General features: G+C 37.4%; 1 protein-coding gene across 5 annotated transcripts in view; it reads right to left on the bottom strand.

The window, feature by feature from the left end:
- The window catches only part of ATXN10 (ataxin 10), a 170,732-nt gene that overhangs the window by 96,178 nt on the left and 59,849 nt on the right, over positions 1-14,705 (bottom strand). For all 5 annotated transcript variants that reach the window (XR_010139423.1, XM_063722670.1, XM_063722671.1 and 2 more), the window contains 2 exon segments: positions 9,025-9,133; positions 7,328-7,497 (listed from right to left, as the gene is read on the bottom strand). Coding sequence is in view for 4 of the 5 variants with exons in the window: in XM_063722670.1 (XP_063578740.1) it covers positions 7,328-7,497; positions 9,025-9,133 (279 nt within the window). In the remaining variant the exon portion in view is untranslated.

Genomic DNA, 14,705 nt, shown 5'->3' with positions numbered 1-14,705 from the left:
AACTCCTGGGCTCAAGTGATCCTCCTGCCTCGGCTTCTGAAAGTACTAGGATTACAGACATGAGATACTTCCTATACATGATCACATTTAATCCTCCCAACCCCACAAGGAGGTGTAACTGCCCCTATTTTATACATGAACAAGCTGAGATTCAGAAAGGTTAAGACACTTGTCCAAATTTAAACAGTTAATAGATGGTCAACTAAGGGGCAACTCTGAGTTTACTGAACTCTAAAGTCTCATAAGCTCCCTGCCTGTTGTAAGGTTCCTCTATGAACAGCACATACGTGGATCCAATGTTACAAGCCAAGCAATGACAGAAAAGTCAGTGACAGGAGAACCCACTGCTCAGACATTTTCTGTTTCTTTTTTTTTAAACAGGGTCTCGCACCCTCACCGAGGCTAGAACACAGTGGCACAATCACGGTGCACTGCAGCCTCGACCTCCTGGGCTCAAGCAATCCTCCTACCTTAGTCTCCCAAATAGCTGGACTACAGACATGCACCAACATACTCAGCTAATTTTTAAACATTTTGTAGAGATGGAGTCTTACTATGTTGTCTGGCTGGTCTCCAACTTCTGAGCTCAAACAATCTCCTGCCTCAGCCTTTCAATGTGCTTGCTGGGTTTACAAGCATGAGCCACTGCACCCAGCCCCCCAAGACATTTTCAATAGCCTGCCTGGAATTCCCCAATTAGACAGGCAGAGAGTTAGGTTCCTATAAAGAAGGAAAATCATATATCTGGGAAAGAGAGTGAATTAAGCCATTATCATCCAGAAAGACCTTGAGAGATGGGTTTCACGAAAGACAAAACATCAAGGGAGGAGCAAGGACAAAAGTGGTGGTAATGGTGGTATAACTAAGAAGGGATGGAGGTTGCTAAAGTAAAATTGAGTGATACCCAAATCAAATGTTTCATATGTCACAGTTCTGCTGGTGATCAGTTTATGTATGTGTATCACACTAAACACTTTTTAAGTAAAACCAAAAACAACAGCACACGTATACTGAAATATGCATCAGAATCAACAACCCATAACCTATCTACTCACAGAAACTGATTATAGGTAGAGTGTAAGTCAGGCAGTGAGCAGAGGGCAGAAGAGTATAGTGAGGAGCGTAGAAGAGAAAGTGTTTCTGCACAGGTCAACAGGGTACCTGTGACCTTGAGTTCTGAAGGCCAAGTTAAGGTCACTCAGGGAAAGTATGAAGGTTGGGAAGTCCACACAGTGCTAGTATAGGCTGAGAATATAGAAGCTGGCCCTGCCTGAGAACCAAGGGCCATGCCACCCTGGCCTATTTTACAGTTGCAAAAAGAAAAACACTAACACATATTAGTTAAGCATTTATTTATTTCCCTGCAGAGCAATCACTCGATCAAGTATCTGAGTAACTGACAAGTCAGCCAGTACTGATGTACAAAACAGGTACTAACCCTCATTAAGAGCAACAACCTAAATAAAATCATTAGGAAATAGCCATAGATTTTTTTTTTCAGTTTCATGATTTAACAGACAAATATGCTGCTTGAAAACATTTCAGACAGGAGGAAATAATAAAGGAGTTAATAATTTGCCTGTTCTTGGCTCCTCGCAACCAGACACAAAAAGGGTGGAAAATAGTACACCCCACCAAAAAACCCACTAAAAATTGATCATGTTATGAATGTTTAACAACTGTAAATTCAGTCTTAAATTTTATGTAAGATTAATGAAAAAACTGCATTCAGATCTACAAAGCCTAAACCTGGGATTTAAAAAATATTTTTTAATTACTTGCAAATATTATACAATACAGATGTTCTTACAATCTAAAATATATATGATTTGGATCAAATAAAACTATGGCAAATTATAGTAAATTAGAATATATTCAAACATAAAAAAGACTCAAAAATAATTACAGACTCAGAATTTAGAGGAATATTAATTTTCATTTGAAAAGTTATTTATCTTTACTAGTCTTTGTAAATATAGTCAGAAAATTGTATAGTAATATTTACACTCTTTGAACAGAACTGTGTCTTATTTGCTGTATATCTTCAGAACCTAAAAGTATACTTGATATGTAGTAAACATTCAATATTCAATTTACTTTACAAATAAATTGTCATTCAAGAAAAATTAGAAAAATTTACTGAATGCCTACTATGTGCCACGTACAAGTTAGATGCTGGGAGTAACATGATGAGCAACACAAAGTTAATGAAAAATGTATTACAAAGATTATTTTATGTATATAAATGAACCTGCCTTCAAAATTGAGAACTGAAGGGGCGAAATAAAGTTTGTCTTTACATGCTGAACTTTTTCATACAGTACAGACTTACTTTAAAATTAAGGTATGCTTGTAGTAAAAGATTTATAGGCACATATATTTGACATGGGATCATCAAGTATGTGACTGCTGGGAATATTTTATATCAGGGAGGAGGAAAGAGGAGGAGAAGAAACTGAACAGCATTTCCATAACCTTTAGCAGAACGGACATATGGCCCATCCTAGTCAATACAATTTCCTTGGCGGGCGGAAGGTAGATAAACTAGATCATCTGTCTGTCCGATTTGAAAAATGCACTTAGCTTTATGAAATAAACATGTTTGGTTTTTCTTCTAATAAAGATTCACATAAAGAGGTTTTGACAATAGTGAAGAAAAGAAGAATAGGGAAGAAAAAGGTAAACCATACATTCCTTATTCTAACAAAGACGAAGCTGAAGAATGCTTTCTTCAGGTTTATAGCATTAGTATCTTTGCGCTTCTTACAATAGAAATCAAAACAGAATCTCCATTTAGGTCCACAAAAGTTTAGAAGTAAACTAATCACTACAGTTGTAGCAAGGAAATACTACACAAGTCGAGAACAAAAAAACAAGGTAAGAATAGAAGTCAGTAAGGATTTGACACCTCCCTACCATGACGAGGTAAAGGGAAGTCTAGCAATTCCTTTACAATTCAGGAAATACTACATCTATCACGTGTACAGACTTAAGCATTAAAGACTCATGAGAATTTGGGATAAAATACATTTCTGTGCAGATTTTCAATCTGAGGCGAGGTACCTTGATTCTCTTAAATCTTGCCCAAAGACAAGTATCTCAAAGAAAGATGACCATCCTCCCAATTGATACCATGCTCCTGGCAGTCCAGTGCCTGTCCTTAGAGAGGAATGCTCCTGGCACAGCCAGCCCAGAGGACACATCACCCCCCTGTTCCTCTCTGACAGGCCTCACCACATGGACTTTTGCTACGGCTCCTAGTGCACATGTGTCATTCCACCACTAAAGTGACTGTCTTCTCCAGAGCATGCAGCACACGGCAATTCTCACTCAGCAAGTGCTAGCTGAGTTAAATCACACTTGGTCTCTGGGCCTTGGTTTCTTCATTTAGAAAATGATGGTGGAAATATCTTTTCAGCCCTTTCCACAGAGGTATCATAAGGCTCCAACAAACTAAAGCAGATGAAAAGAGCTCTGGAAAATGGAAAGGGCCACACACGTTTAACGGGGCCATCCAGCAGGTGGGCACCATACTCACTGCAATGGATAAAGTTACACAGACAACACAGACACAGCTGGGCTTGAAAGAGTCTTGCTCAAAATTCAGAGGAATCAAGCAGTACACAAAGATTTTAGGAAAATTTATGTCATGAGTAGTTTTGAGATTCTGATTCAAAGAGGCAAGCATGGTCCCAAGATGCCAGAATGGAAGCTTCACAGAAGATATTAATACCTTGCCTGAATTACCCATCAAAGGATCCCCAAGCCGGCGAACATTCATATTTGATGAATGGGTGAATCAGAAAACAAGGATGAGAGGACCCCCAGAGCTCCAGACTTCAACCAGGAGGGAGTCTAAGGGGCCTGGCTGGCCTAGGAGACCCAGATTGACCAGCCTCCAGCCTGAAGTCCTTCAGGAAGTCTATTTTAAACACTTTTCTCCAACCTTTTGGAAAGTTCTCACCATGGGGCAGGGAAGTGAGTATAGGCCTGGGAACTCAATAGGCAAACAAATCCAAATTCTACCCTGGGCTCTGCACCTCACTAACTGGATGGCCTCTCCTTAAAATGTGGTTACCAGAACCTGCTTTGCAAGGCTGACGCAAAGATTAAAGCTGATAATATATGTAATTCACTAAGCACAATGTAAGGACATAGTAAACACTAAACAATAAATCATCAGTCCCTTTTGTCTTCTGGGCAAAGGAGGAACCCAAATTAGGCTAGATGATACGAAATCCCTCCCAACTCAGATCTTTAATCTTGGAGCAGAGAGAGAGCCAAATTCCCCTTTAAGCCCTAGCTGGGTTAGAAGTGAGACAATCCATCAAGACAAAACACTGAGAATTATTGGTCCCGTGATAAAGACCTGCTACATAACCATCCATTCCATTTTCCCAAAACTATAACCAAAGTCATCTGAGTGCGAGTGAACTCCATCCCTTGAGGCAACAATGAGCAAGGCAAATATCTGTAACACCCAGCTGGAACCAGGATTTGGCTACAAGAATAAAGAAGACTCTAGCACATCCAGAATAAGATTTTGGTGTTGTGTCGGTCTTTGGAAGGAGGAAAAAAATCCCAGAGGCAATGCTTTCAGGTTCAGGCCTTTTGTTGACACACGTAAGAAACTGAGAGGAACAGAGTGCATTTGAGTTGATACTCAAAGAATGAACTCCTTCATACCCTCTAAACTGTTTGCTGAGAAATCAGCAGTGCTATTAGCAACTGCACAAGAGACAGGACACACTATCGACTTCCTGTGCGCCCCAGTGACCTCTGCACAGCAGCACTTGGGCACACTCCATATTTACTTACGGTGCAATCTGATCCTGACTTCGGTGAGTTATTTCACAAGCCTTTTAAGGGTTACTACATTTTGTTCCTATAAGAGGCCAGTCCAAATTAGCAACAAAAGAATAGTTAAACACAAGAAAAACCACCTCTTTTATGCTCAAGAAAGGCAGTCCTGGTCATTAAAAAGGTAAAGTGCTTTATTCTCTATCAACTTTCTTTTGCAAAAATCAGTCCAGTAATTTCCCAAGGGGGAATTAGTAGTCTCACTCTCCTGAAGATGAGGATTGCCAAAATGGTGCGCCCATATACTAAAAGTGCAAGTTGTCTAGCGTTTGGTTCTGTGCCATGTCTCACAGGAATTATTCCAGTTATCAATGGCTACGTAACAAATTACCCCAACATTTAGCATCTTAAAGTGGCCGTTTTATTTTCAATCTTTCTCCCCGCCTTTGTTTTTCAGACTAGATGATTTCTACTGATGTATCTTAAAGTGTACTGGCTCTTTCCTCTGTGAGATCACAGAGGTGCTTGAGGTTAAGCACATTTGGTATTTTTTTTTTTTTTAATTTTAGGTACTATATTTTTCAGTTCTAGAATTTCCATTTGGTTCTTTTTTATAGTTTCTATTTCTCTGCTGAGACATCCTATCTTTTCACTCTTATGAAGCGTATTTCCTTTACATCCTTGAGCACGGTTACATTTGGTACTTTAAGATCCTTGTCTGCTAAGCCCAGTATCTGTGTCCTCTCACAGTCAGTCTCCGCTGATCATCTTTTCAATTGAGAACAGGTCACATTTTCCTGAACGTCAAGTAATTGTAAACTGTATCCTGGACATTACAGGATACATTATGCTGTGGCAATTCTGGATTATATTATATTCCTCTAAAGAGTGTTGATTTTTTTTTTTTTTAGAGGGCAATTATCAATTATCTACAGTGTAAGTTGGACTTAATACTATAAACTCTAGGGTGGGAGCTCAAATCTCAATACAATTATTTCATCCTTAGCTTAGTGGCTTGGAGCCTGCCCCACACGTGTGATTCAGGCATTAGCAGAGATTTAGGTAGCTGACACCCAGAGTTTGGGGTCTGTTTTCTACTTTCCACAATTCCCCCCTCACTTTCCAATGCTACGGTTGCCCTCAAACTGTTCTTTGATTCTTCAAGCTAGAAAGACGGAAGATTTTGTAATTGACTTTTCACCGCCCTGCATGCCACACAGTGTCATTCCCTTCTTCCAAGTGTCAATTTCACTCCAGAATCTGCCCGTTTGTGTCAAATTCCAGTGCCTTCACATGGCTATTTTTTGTCCAAAGTTTACAATTGCTATTTGAAGAAGGATCAGTCCAACAGTAACTGACTGGGCTACTAACAGAAGCAAGACCTATATTACTTATTTTTTTTTTCCTATTTTTTACTTTTTCTCATAATACTATGGGTCATAAATTCAGGAAGGACTTTGCCCAGTAGGGGGGCCCTGATCTATGTGGCATCAGCTGGGCAAGTAAGAAACTGAGGATGGATCTACTCCCAAGGTGGTTTCTCGCACACATCTCACGCCTTGGTGTTCCTTCACTAGACCTTTCCTCTCTCCTCATTGTATCTTATCTTCCAGGGCTTTTCCATGTGTATTCAGCACCTCACAGCAAGGTGATCTCCGGGAATCTATACTTCTTACATAGTGACTGGCTTCTAAGAAGCCAGAAATAGAATCAGCTAGACCAGTTAAGGGCTATGCTAGAAATGGTATAGGATCACATATTTGATGGCTTACAGCAGCCACAGGGCCTGCCCAGATTCAAGTGGATGGAGAAATAGTGCCAACCCTTGACAGGGGAGTGGCAAAGTCATACTGCAGACACACATGTACAATGCAAGACATTCTGCCACCATCTTAGAAAAATATAATCTGGCACAAATTTAATATTTAACTAAGCAAATCAAATGCCACCCAAAGTAAAACTCCAGAAAAATACAGAAAGGCGAGATCAATCTGAAGCATGTGGTCCAACTGCCCTGAGATCTTTCTTACCATTCTCTCACATTCTCAATATAACTACCTTTAAGCTGTTCTGCACATTAAGAGGTTTCCAAAAGCAGCCTATTAGGTCCTCAAAGACTTCATACTTAAATATTATATTCCTTTTATATCCATTTTAAAACATCTAGAAGAAAAGGCTTATGATGCTATTGTCCATAAACATATAGATCTAAGCTTTGTTTTTTAAGATAATAGGCAATAATAACTAGCGTTTATTAAATATCTACTGTGTGTTAGAAATTTGTCTAGGCTCCAAAGAGCCTATATATTAACATATACATATATATACACACACACACACACACATATGTGTATATATATGTATGTACGTGTGTGTATGTGTGTGTATTCATATAAAATATATATCTCTCTATCCAAGCTACTTTCTAAGAACCTCAGGCTTTCACTCCAAAAGAGTGAATGTCTTCCAAGGACTATATTCTAAATGAAGCCATACATGTATAATACATACTAAGAAATCCTCTTACCTTGTCTTGGTTATCTTTATTCTTGTAACACAGATTTCCAATCAGACGAATGAGATGAGACTTAAACCCCTCGGCCACATTGGAGATGTCACCTTCTGCTCTCACGCAACCACAATTACTGAAGATGTTTGTGGTTTCTTTCCCAGCTACATGAATCACCCGTAAAAGATCTATAACCAAAAGAGTAAACTTCATTTTCCACAGGAAAGTAACTTTTAGTATTTTGTACTAATAGTTTTCCATAAACAAATCTAATTTATTTTAATAGGCTAAAGGTAGAGCACAGAAAGCTTTATTTAAATAATGATTACAAGGCTCTTCTGCCTTTGCTTTAAAAAATGATTAGAAGGCTCTTCTGCCTTTGCTTTAAATTTTTTGACTCTAGTTTTGGGGAGATAAGCCATAATGACTACCCCAACTCAGAGTTTCTATTTATCTACAAAAAAAGTTAGCTAAAAGTTTGCTAGCATCCTTCTTACAAAAAGGTTTCCAATCTCAACTTCTTTATGAAAGAACTCTTCTAATAACTTCAGTCAGTGAAGTCTAAAACACAATATCTATCCATAATGATGCATATGACAGAAACCAAGAGTGCTTATTTTTCCCTCATCCAACTGGCCAAATCATCAGAAGCCAGCATGTGTTCCCTATACTTCACTCCAGCTACATTCAGGAGAAAGAACTTACCACTGCTCTACTCTATGAGCACCTCCAGGCAGCCAATGAAAACAGACAATCTTCCAGGAACTGCATTTCAGTGTTTCTGCATTATCTCATTTAACCCTCTCAACAAACCTATACAGGAAGGTATCACTTTCCCAATTTTATAATGAAGAAAACAACAGGCTCAGAAAAGTTAGCACTTGGCAGAGCTGGGATGGCAACCCACATCGACCCTGGCTACAAACTCAGGCTCTTTCCACAATCACTCAAGTGTGCTAGGTTTGCGGTGTTTTGTTTAAATTATCACTAAAAGCACTGTACTCAAAATACAACATTGATGAAGAATTCTAAGGATCTTCCTCTACAGCTCATTGCTAGCTCATCTATACTGCTAGACACCAAGTCATCTTTCTCAGGACACTGGTCTCCAGAGTAAGTATCATCTTTTTAAAGGAAAAAATTGCGAATAATGAATAGCAAACCTAAGCATGGCTAGCCACAAGGAACAGGTTCTACTTGAATTATTTTGCAAACAGCTTTTTAGCAAGGTTGGTAATACTTTTAACAATGGTTTCTTGTTTAAAACCTTTTTCTCTTAAGATTTGTATATATAATATGTATAAAACACCATTCTATGTGTTCACTAAATATAAATGGGAAAAATTTACTGCCACATTTTGCAAAGCTATAGTAATAGAAAACCACATTCATCATTGCAAACCTGCCTGCCCCACCTTCTTCATCACATCCTATATTGATGAAACATCTACTATGTGCATAACAGGCATTGTTATCCTCATGTTACTGAGAAGGAATCTTCAGTTAACAGAAGGGAAGTGGCTGAACAACCACGTGGGCTCAGGTTTATCTGGCCTGCCTGAACTGTTACAACACTGTGATTCCTCTCAAAAAAATATATTCACAAAATTCCCAAAAGTACACTGAAAATTAAGGATTTGTATTTGGATTTACATTACAGTATGACAAGCCAAAGATTTCTTAGCTAAAAATACAATGTGTGATATTTCACTCACCAATCACTCTTTCCAGCAAGCCAGGGAAAACCTGCAGATAGCCGAGCAGCTCAGTATTCACAGTCATTTCGCACAGGACGTCGAGAAGCCTAATCGTAGCCAGTGCCTCCTAGAAAGAGAAGAAAACATAACTTTTAAGCATATTTTAAGAGAAATTATTTAACTGTTATAAATAACTGTAAGAGAATAAAATATTTCAACAAATTTAAAGAGTCTGTGCTTGTAATAAGTCAAAGAGAAAAACAAAACTATGAAGAACAAAACAGAAGTATGAAATATGTACACAACTCATCATTTTCACTAACAGCAGACATCTGCCATCAAGAATGCAAGATTATGTGTCATTATGTGTCTTCTTGGAGCAAAGAGTCAGAAAAGTTCTTATTCAAGCAAAAAGACATTCCAACAGTGGAATAAATGTTCAAAATTACTAGCTACGTACATGACATTTATGCAAATACTTTCTTTTTAAAGCATTCCCAGCATGCAAATTCCACTTTAAAGATACAAATATCCCATAAAATACATTAATTTCTTGTCCACAGAAATACTGTAAAATGCTGTGGTTGAAAAAACTCTGGCTTTAAGAACTTGCATAATTTCTGGGTAAATATGAACTATGCAATATCTTGGTAGATCAGAAAGACAGTATTATTTGAAAATGCTACTTCACAAAGCTACTAAATAATTTATCAAATACACTGCATGACCAAGAAACTACCCAGTACCAACTGCATAGCATTAAGTAGTCTATACAAAAATTTTAAATGTAACTTTTGTATAGATTTTGAACCCCATTTTTAAAGTACCCATTATTTGACAAAATGTGGCAGAGATTACAAAGTTAGTCCATAAAGATAACATTCTTCACTTTGGGAGGCCAAGGCCAGAAGATCACTTGAGGTCAAGAGTTCGATATCAGCCTGGACAATATGGTGAAATCCTGTCTCTACTAAAAAAAATATAAAAATTAGCCAGGCCTGGTGGTGGGTGCCTGTAATCCCAGCTACTAGGGAGGCTGAGGCAGGAGAATCGTTTCAACCCAGGAGGCAGAGGTTGCAGTGAGCCAAGATCACACCACTGGACTGTAGCATGGGCAACAGAGCAAGACTCTGTCTCAACCAAAAAAAAAAAAAAGAAAGGTAACATTCTTCAAAAGAAAGACGAATTACTTCCTTGTTAATTCTAAATGTGTATTTACTGTTTTCTAATTAAGAGATTTAAAGGTAATACATTAATATAGTATTCTGAAATCTCAAAATAAATAGCAAAAAACAACACATATTTTTAATGTCTTGGATCTTTAATTTTATATCATAGCCTTCTTTCGCTAAAGAGTTAAGCGGGAAAAATCTAGATTAGAAGTCTAGATTAGTAGTACCATGTTAAAACGAGTCTTGACCAAGTCCATCAATTTCACAAAGCTTCATCAACCTCTTTTGTTAAAGGTGTAGTTGCCCAGATTGTTATCTTGAGATACCACTGCTCCTTCAAGAATAGACCTGGGACAGCCCATGCAAAAGGTAACCCTGGACATCTTGTCATAGCAGATAACAAAGACGCTATTACAGGCTACTAGGGTTATGTCAGAAATTCGGAATCAGAAACAACTTGATGAGGCTCCCACCGGCCAGCGATGGCACATTAAACACCAGAAAGAATTACAACGGCAACAGACTGAAAACAAAGCAAGCGGTTTTAAAGCTATGGCTTCATAATGAAAATAAAACAAAACAAACCAGCTCACTGGTCATCTTTGAATGATGCCACAAAACCAACTCATTACTCTGAAGATTGGTAATCAAGAGGGAAAACAATCGAGCACTTATCCTGCCTTTCTTCATCCAGTGTACCTCACAGAACCTAAGAATTGGTTAGGGAAAGTTTCTCTTTAAAAAATATTCCTGCTAATAAACAAAGAATGAACAATAATGTTAAAATGCCACCATTTTGCAACCCCTAAAGAATTCATGGATCTAGGTGATCATTAATGACTGCTAATATCACAAAGAGATAACCAAGCCTCATGTGCTTCTTGATGAAAGTAGTATCATCAACAGTGAAACACTACTGCAAAAAAAAAACTAACCCAAATCTGAATATGCCTCTGGAACTAATTTTCATTCACAGGAAATGCAAGGTAAAGAATACGTTAAGTGCCACCCTGGAGACATACTCATCAAAATCTGAAATCTAGAAAAGTCTACAGGAAAAACAACCCAGTTTCTCCAACAAATAAGTAGCAAAGAGGAAAAAAAGAAGAGGAAAGGGGAACCTATACACTAGAGTAAAGTTATGTCAATCACTTGCAACATATGGCCCTTATCTGTAAGGTGTTTCAACAAAATAAACTTGAAAAAGATTATTAGACAACGGGAGAAATCTGAATACTATTTACTTGATAATAAATGTTGTTATTAGTTATTTTAGATGTTCTTATCATATTATACTTGTGTCTGAAAACTCCTTATCTTTTAGAGTAACTGATGAAATACGTTGGAGCTTTGATTCAGTCCACAGCAACTGGCATAAGAATGAGTGGAACTGTGGAGGAAAGAAGAATGGTGATGAAGGGGAAGCTGCTGAAGCCAGGGGATGGCATATGGAGTATAAGTACACTTTCTTCTTAGTCTATGTTTGAAATTTTCCACATTAAAACAACAGAAATAAAATTAGAGGTTGGAAGAGATGAACTGGAATTCTCCTTCCAGCTCTTAAAATTCTATGATATTAACTAAAATAAACCTAAAAGAAAATTAATCTATCCCCACCTAACACATTCCCAATTTTAGTCATTAAAATCATTTTATTAATAAAGTGTTTTTAATGAGCATCTGGAAATTAGTAACGAAAGAACAGCCGGGAAAAATTACTGTCTTAACAAATAAGATTAATGAGTAAAATGCCCTTCCAGATATTTAAAAGTCTTATGAAACTAATATTAATTAAATCAGGCACTACGGCAAAAAAAAAAAAAAAAAAGACAAGCAAATGAAGGGAACATCGTGAAAGATTTTGAAGTGAGCAAAAAAAAAAAAGATTAGCCTCCTGTCTAGCTCACCTGTCTCAGTTAACACTGTCATTTGGTATCTTTGAGCAATTTTACAGCTTTGTAAGTTACAGAAAACTTATATTAATACAGAATTATTCCTGTCCATTAAAATGCAAATTAGTTATATCTGCCTGGACTGCAACTACTTTGTCGATACATCAGTTTTTGCGTTTTTTTGTATGTTCATTTCAGCGTTCCTTTATGGCATATAAACACATACCTCTCTGAATTCTCCCTGCTCCAGTTGTTAACATCTTACTGGCTCCCTCCAATTTGTTTGGAGGGAACCAGTAATTGATCCAAATAAATAAAATAATTTAGGATATGATATAGGTAGGTGGGAGGATCCTCAAGCCCAGGAGTTGGAGAATATAGCGAGCTATGATTGCACCACTACGCTCCAGCCTGGGGAACAGGGTGAGACCCTGTCTCAATTAAAAAAAAAAAATTAACGGAAAGGATAAGATTATTCACTAAATGGTACTGAAATAATAACAGATAACACTTAGGGAACATTAACTATGTATCAATCCACATATTAAATGTTTATATTAAAATACAACCTGGCTGGGCACGGTGGCCCATGCCTATAATCTTAGCACTTTGGGAGCCCGAGGCGGGTGGATCACCCAAAGTCAGGAGTTCAAGACCAGCCTGGCCAACATGGCGAAACCCCATCTCTACTAAAAATACAAAAATTAGCCAGGCATGGTGGTGGGTGCCTCCAGCTACACAGGAGGCTGAGGCAGGAGAATCGCTTGAACCCAGGAGATGGAGGTTGCAGTGAGCCGAGACCACACCTCTGCATTCCAGCCTGGGCAACAGAGCAAGACTCTATCTCAAAATAAAAAATAATAATAATAATAATATAACCCATTTCAAGAAAAAGAAGGGCAGAGAGAGGATGAGTAACTTTTCCAAGATCATATACCTGTAACAGAAGAAACCAAGATTCAAACCCAGTCAGTCTCACACCAAAAGATTTTATAATCTTGGATAGTCAAAAGATATAAATAATTCATTTGGATCCATAACTCACTCCTTACTCAAAAATAAATTCTAGATAAATAAAAGAGAACTAAGTACTGAAAGAACTAGACTATGTAGGTGTACATTTCCACAATCTAAGTGGAGAATTTACTTAAAAAACAAACAAAAATCTTCTTGGCTGTCAACTGTCAAAAAAAAAAAAAAAAAAAATCCAGAGGCCAGAATGATAAAATTGATAACCTTAACTAGATTAAACACAAACAAAAACAACTAAAAGGCTAACAGAACATCAGAAATTAATTCAAACAAAAATTACACAAACAATAGTTCACTGTATGTATGACAGAAAGATTAATTTCCAGAAAACGCTTTTTAATAAATGCATTTTAAAGAGTAACCTAATATGCAAAAACAAACATAATGGTCACTGAAAAACATTAACGAGAAATAGTAATTAAATCAGATCTGCAAAAGGCAGCTCGTGCAATCTTGTGTTGCACTGGTGTGCAACTTAGAAATCTCTCTGAAGTTTTTAAATACACATAATTCTTCGACCCAGCAATTCAACTCCAGGAATTTATAATCTTAGATTTACTTATCCGAAATTTGTACAAGGATGTTCACTATAACGTTATTTGTAAAGGTTAAAAGAAAAAAAAAGCAACCTGAAAGCAGCTGAAAAGTCTATACGGAACAAATGAAAAAATTATGATGAGTCTATATAGTTAAATATTATTCAACTATTAAAAACATACAATGAATATACACATGCTAAAGTGCAAAGATGTACAAGTTATATCATAAGTAAAAACAGCAAGTTGAAGAATAGTGCAAAAAATGAAAACAAAAAACATATAGGTGTGTATATACAAAAAAAGACCTTTGAAAAGAAAACAAAAAAAAAGGATATGCAGATTGATCTATAGAAAACAAATGGAGGCTGGGCAAAAAGGGGAAAACTTTGTAACTTTTTTTTTTTTTAAGATGGGAGTCTTGGTCTGTCGCCCAGGCTGAAGTGCAATGGTGCAATCTCAGCTCACTGCAACCTCCGCCTCCCGGGTTCACGTGATTCTCTGCCTCCGCCTCCCGAGTAGCTGGGACAGCCTCCCGAGTAGCTAGGATTACAGGCGTCTGACACCACACCCGGCTAATTTTTGTATTTTTAGTAGAGACGGGGTCTCACCATGTTGATCAGGCTGGTCTCAAACTCCTGACCTCAGGCGATCCGCCCACCTCGACCTACTAAAGTGCTGGGATTACAGGTATGAGCCACCACGCCTGGCTGAAACTTTGTAACTTTATGTTTCAGTGACTTCAGCTTAAATAATTTTTAACAACAAAGCAAGTATTATTTGCACAATACAAAAATTTAAGCCCTTAATATGTGGAAAAAGTACACTATTTATTGTAGAATATGTTTTAAATATGTATTATGTAATTAAATATGTAATACCTACTGCATAACAAGTACTACAGTATGGCCTAAACTGGGGTTGCAAAGATTAAAACAGAATGCAAATCCCACAACCTGGCAACAATTATTGTAATATATGGATATCAGAAAATACAAAGCTAAAAAGAATGTTTTTTGAGCTTTCAGAGAAAAGGCAAGGCTTGCTACAAGTGAACAAGATTCTGA

The sequence above is a fragment of the Pongo abelii genome, chromosome 23, assembly GCF_028885655.2.
Source record: "Pongo abelii isolate AG06213 chromosome 23, NHGRI_mPonAbe1-v2.0_pri, whole genome shotgun sequence".
NCBI lineage: Eukaryota > Metazoa > Chordata > Mammalia > Primates > Hominidae > Pongo > Pongo abelii.
This window is presented reverse-complemented; position numbering and strand designations above follow the sequence as displayed.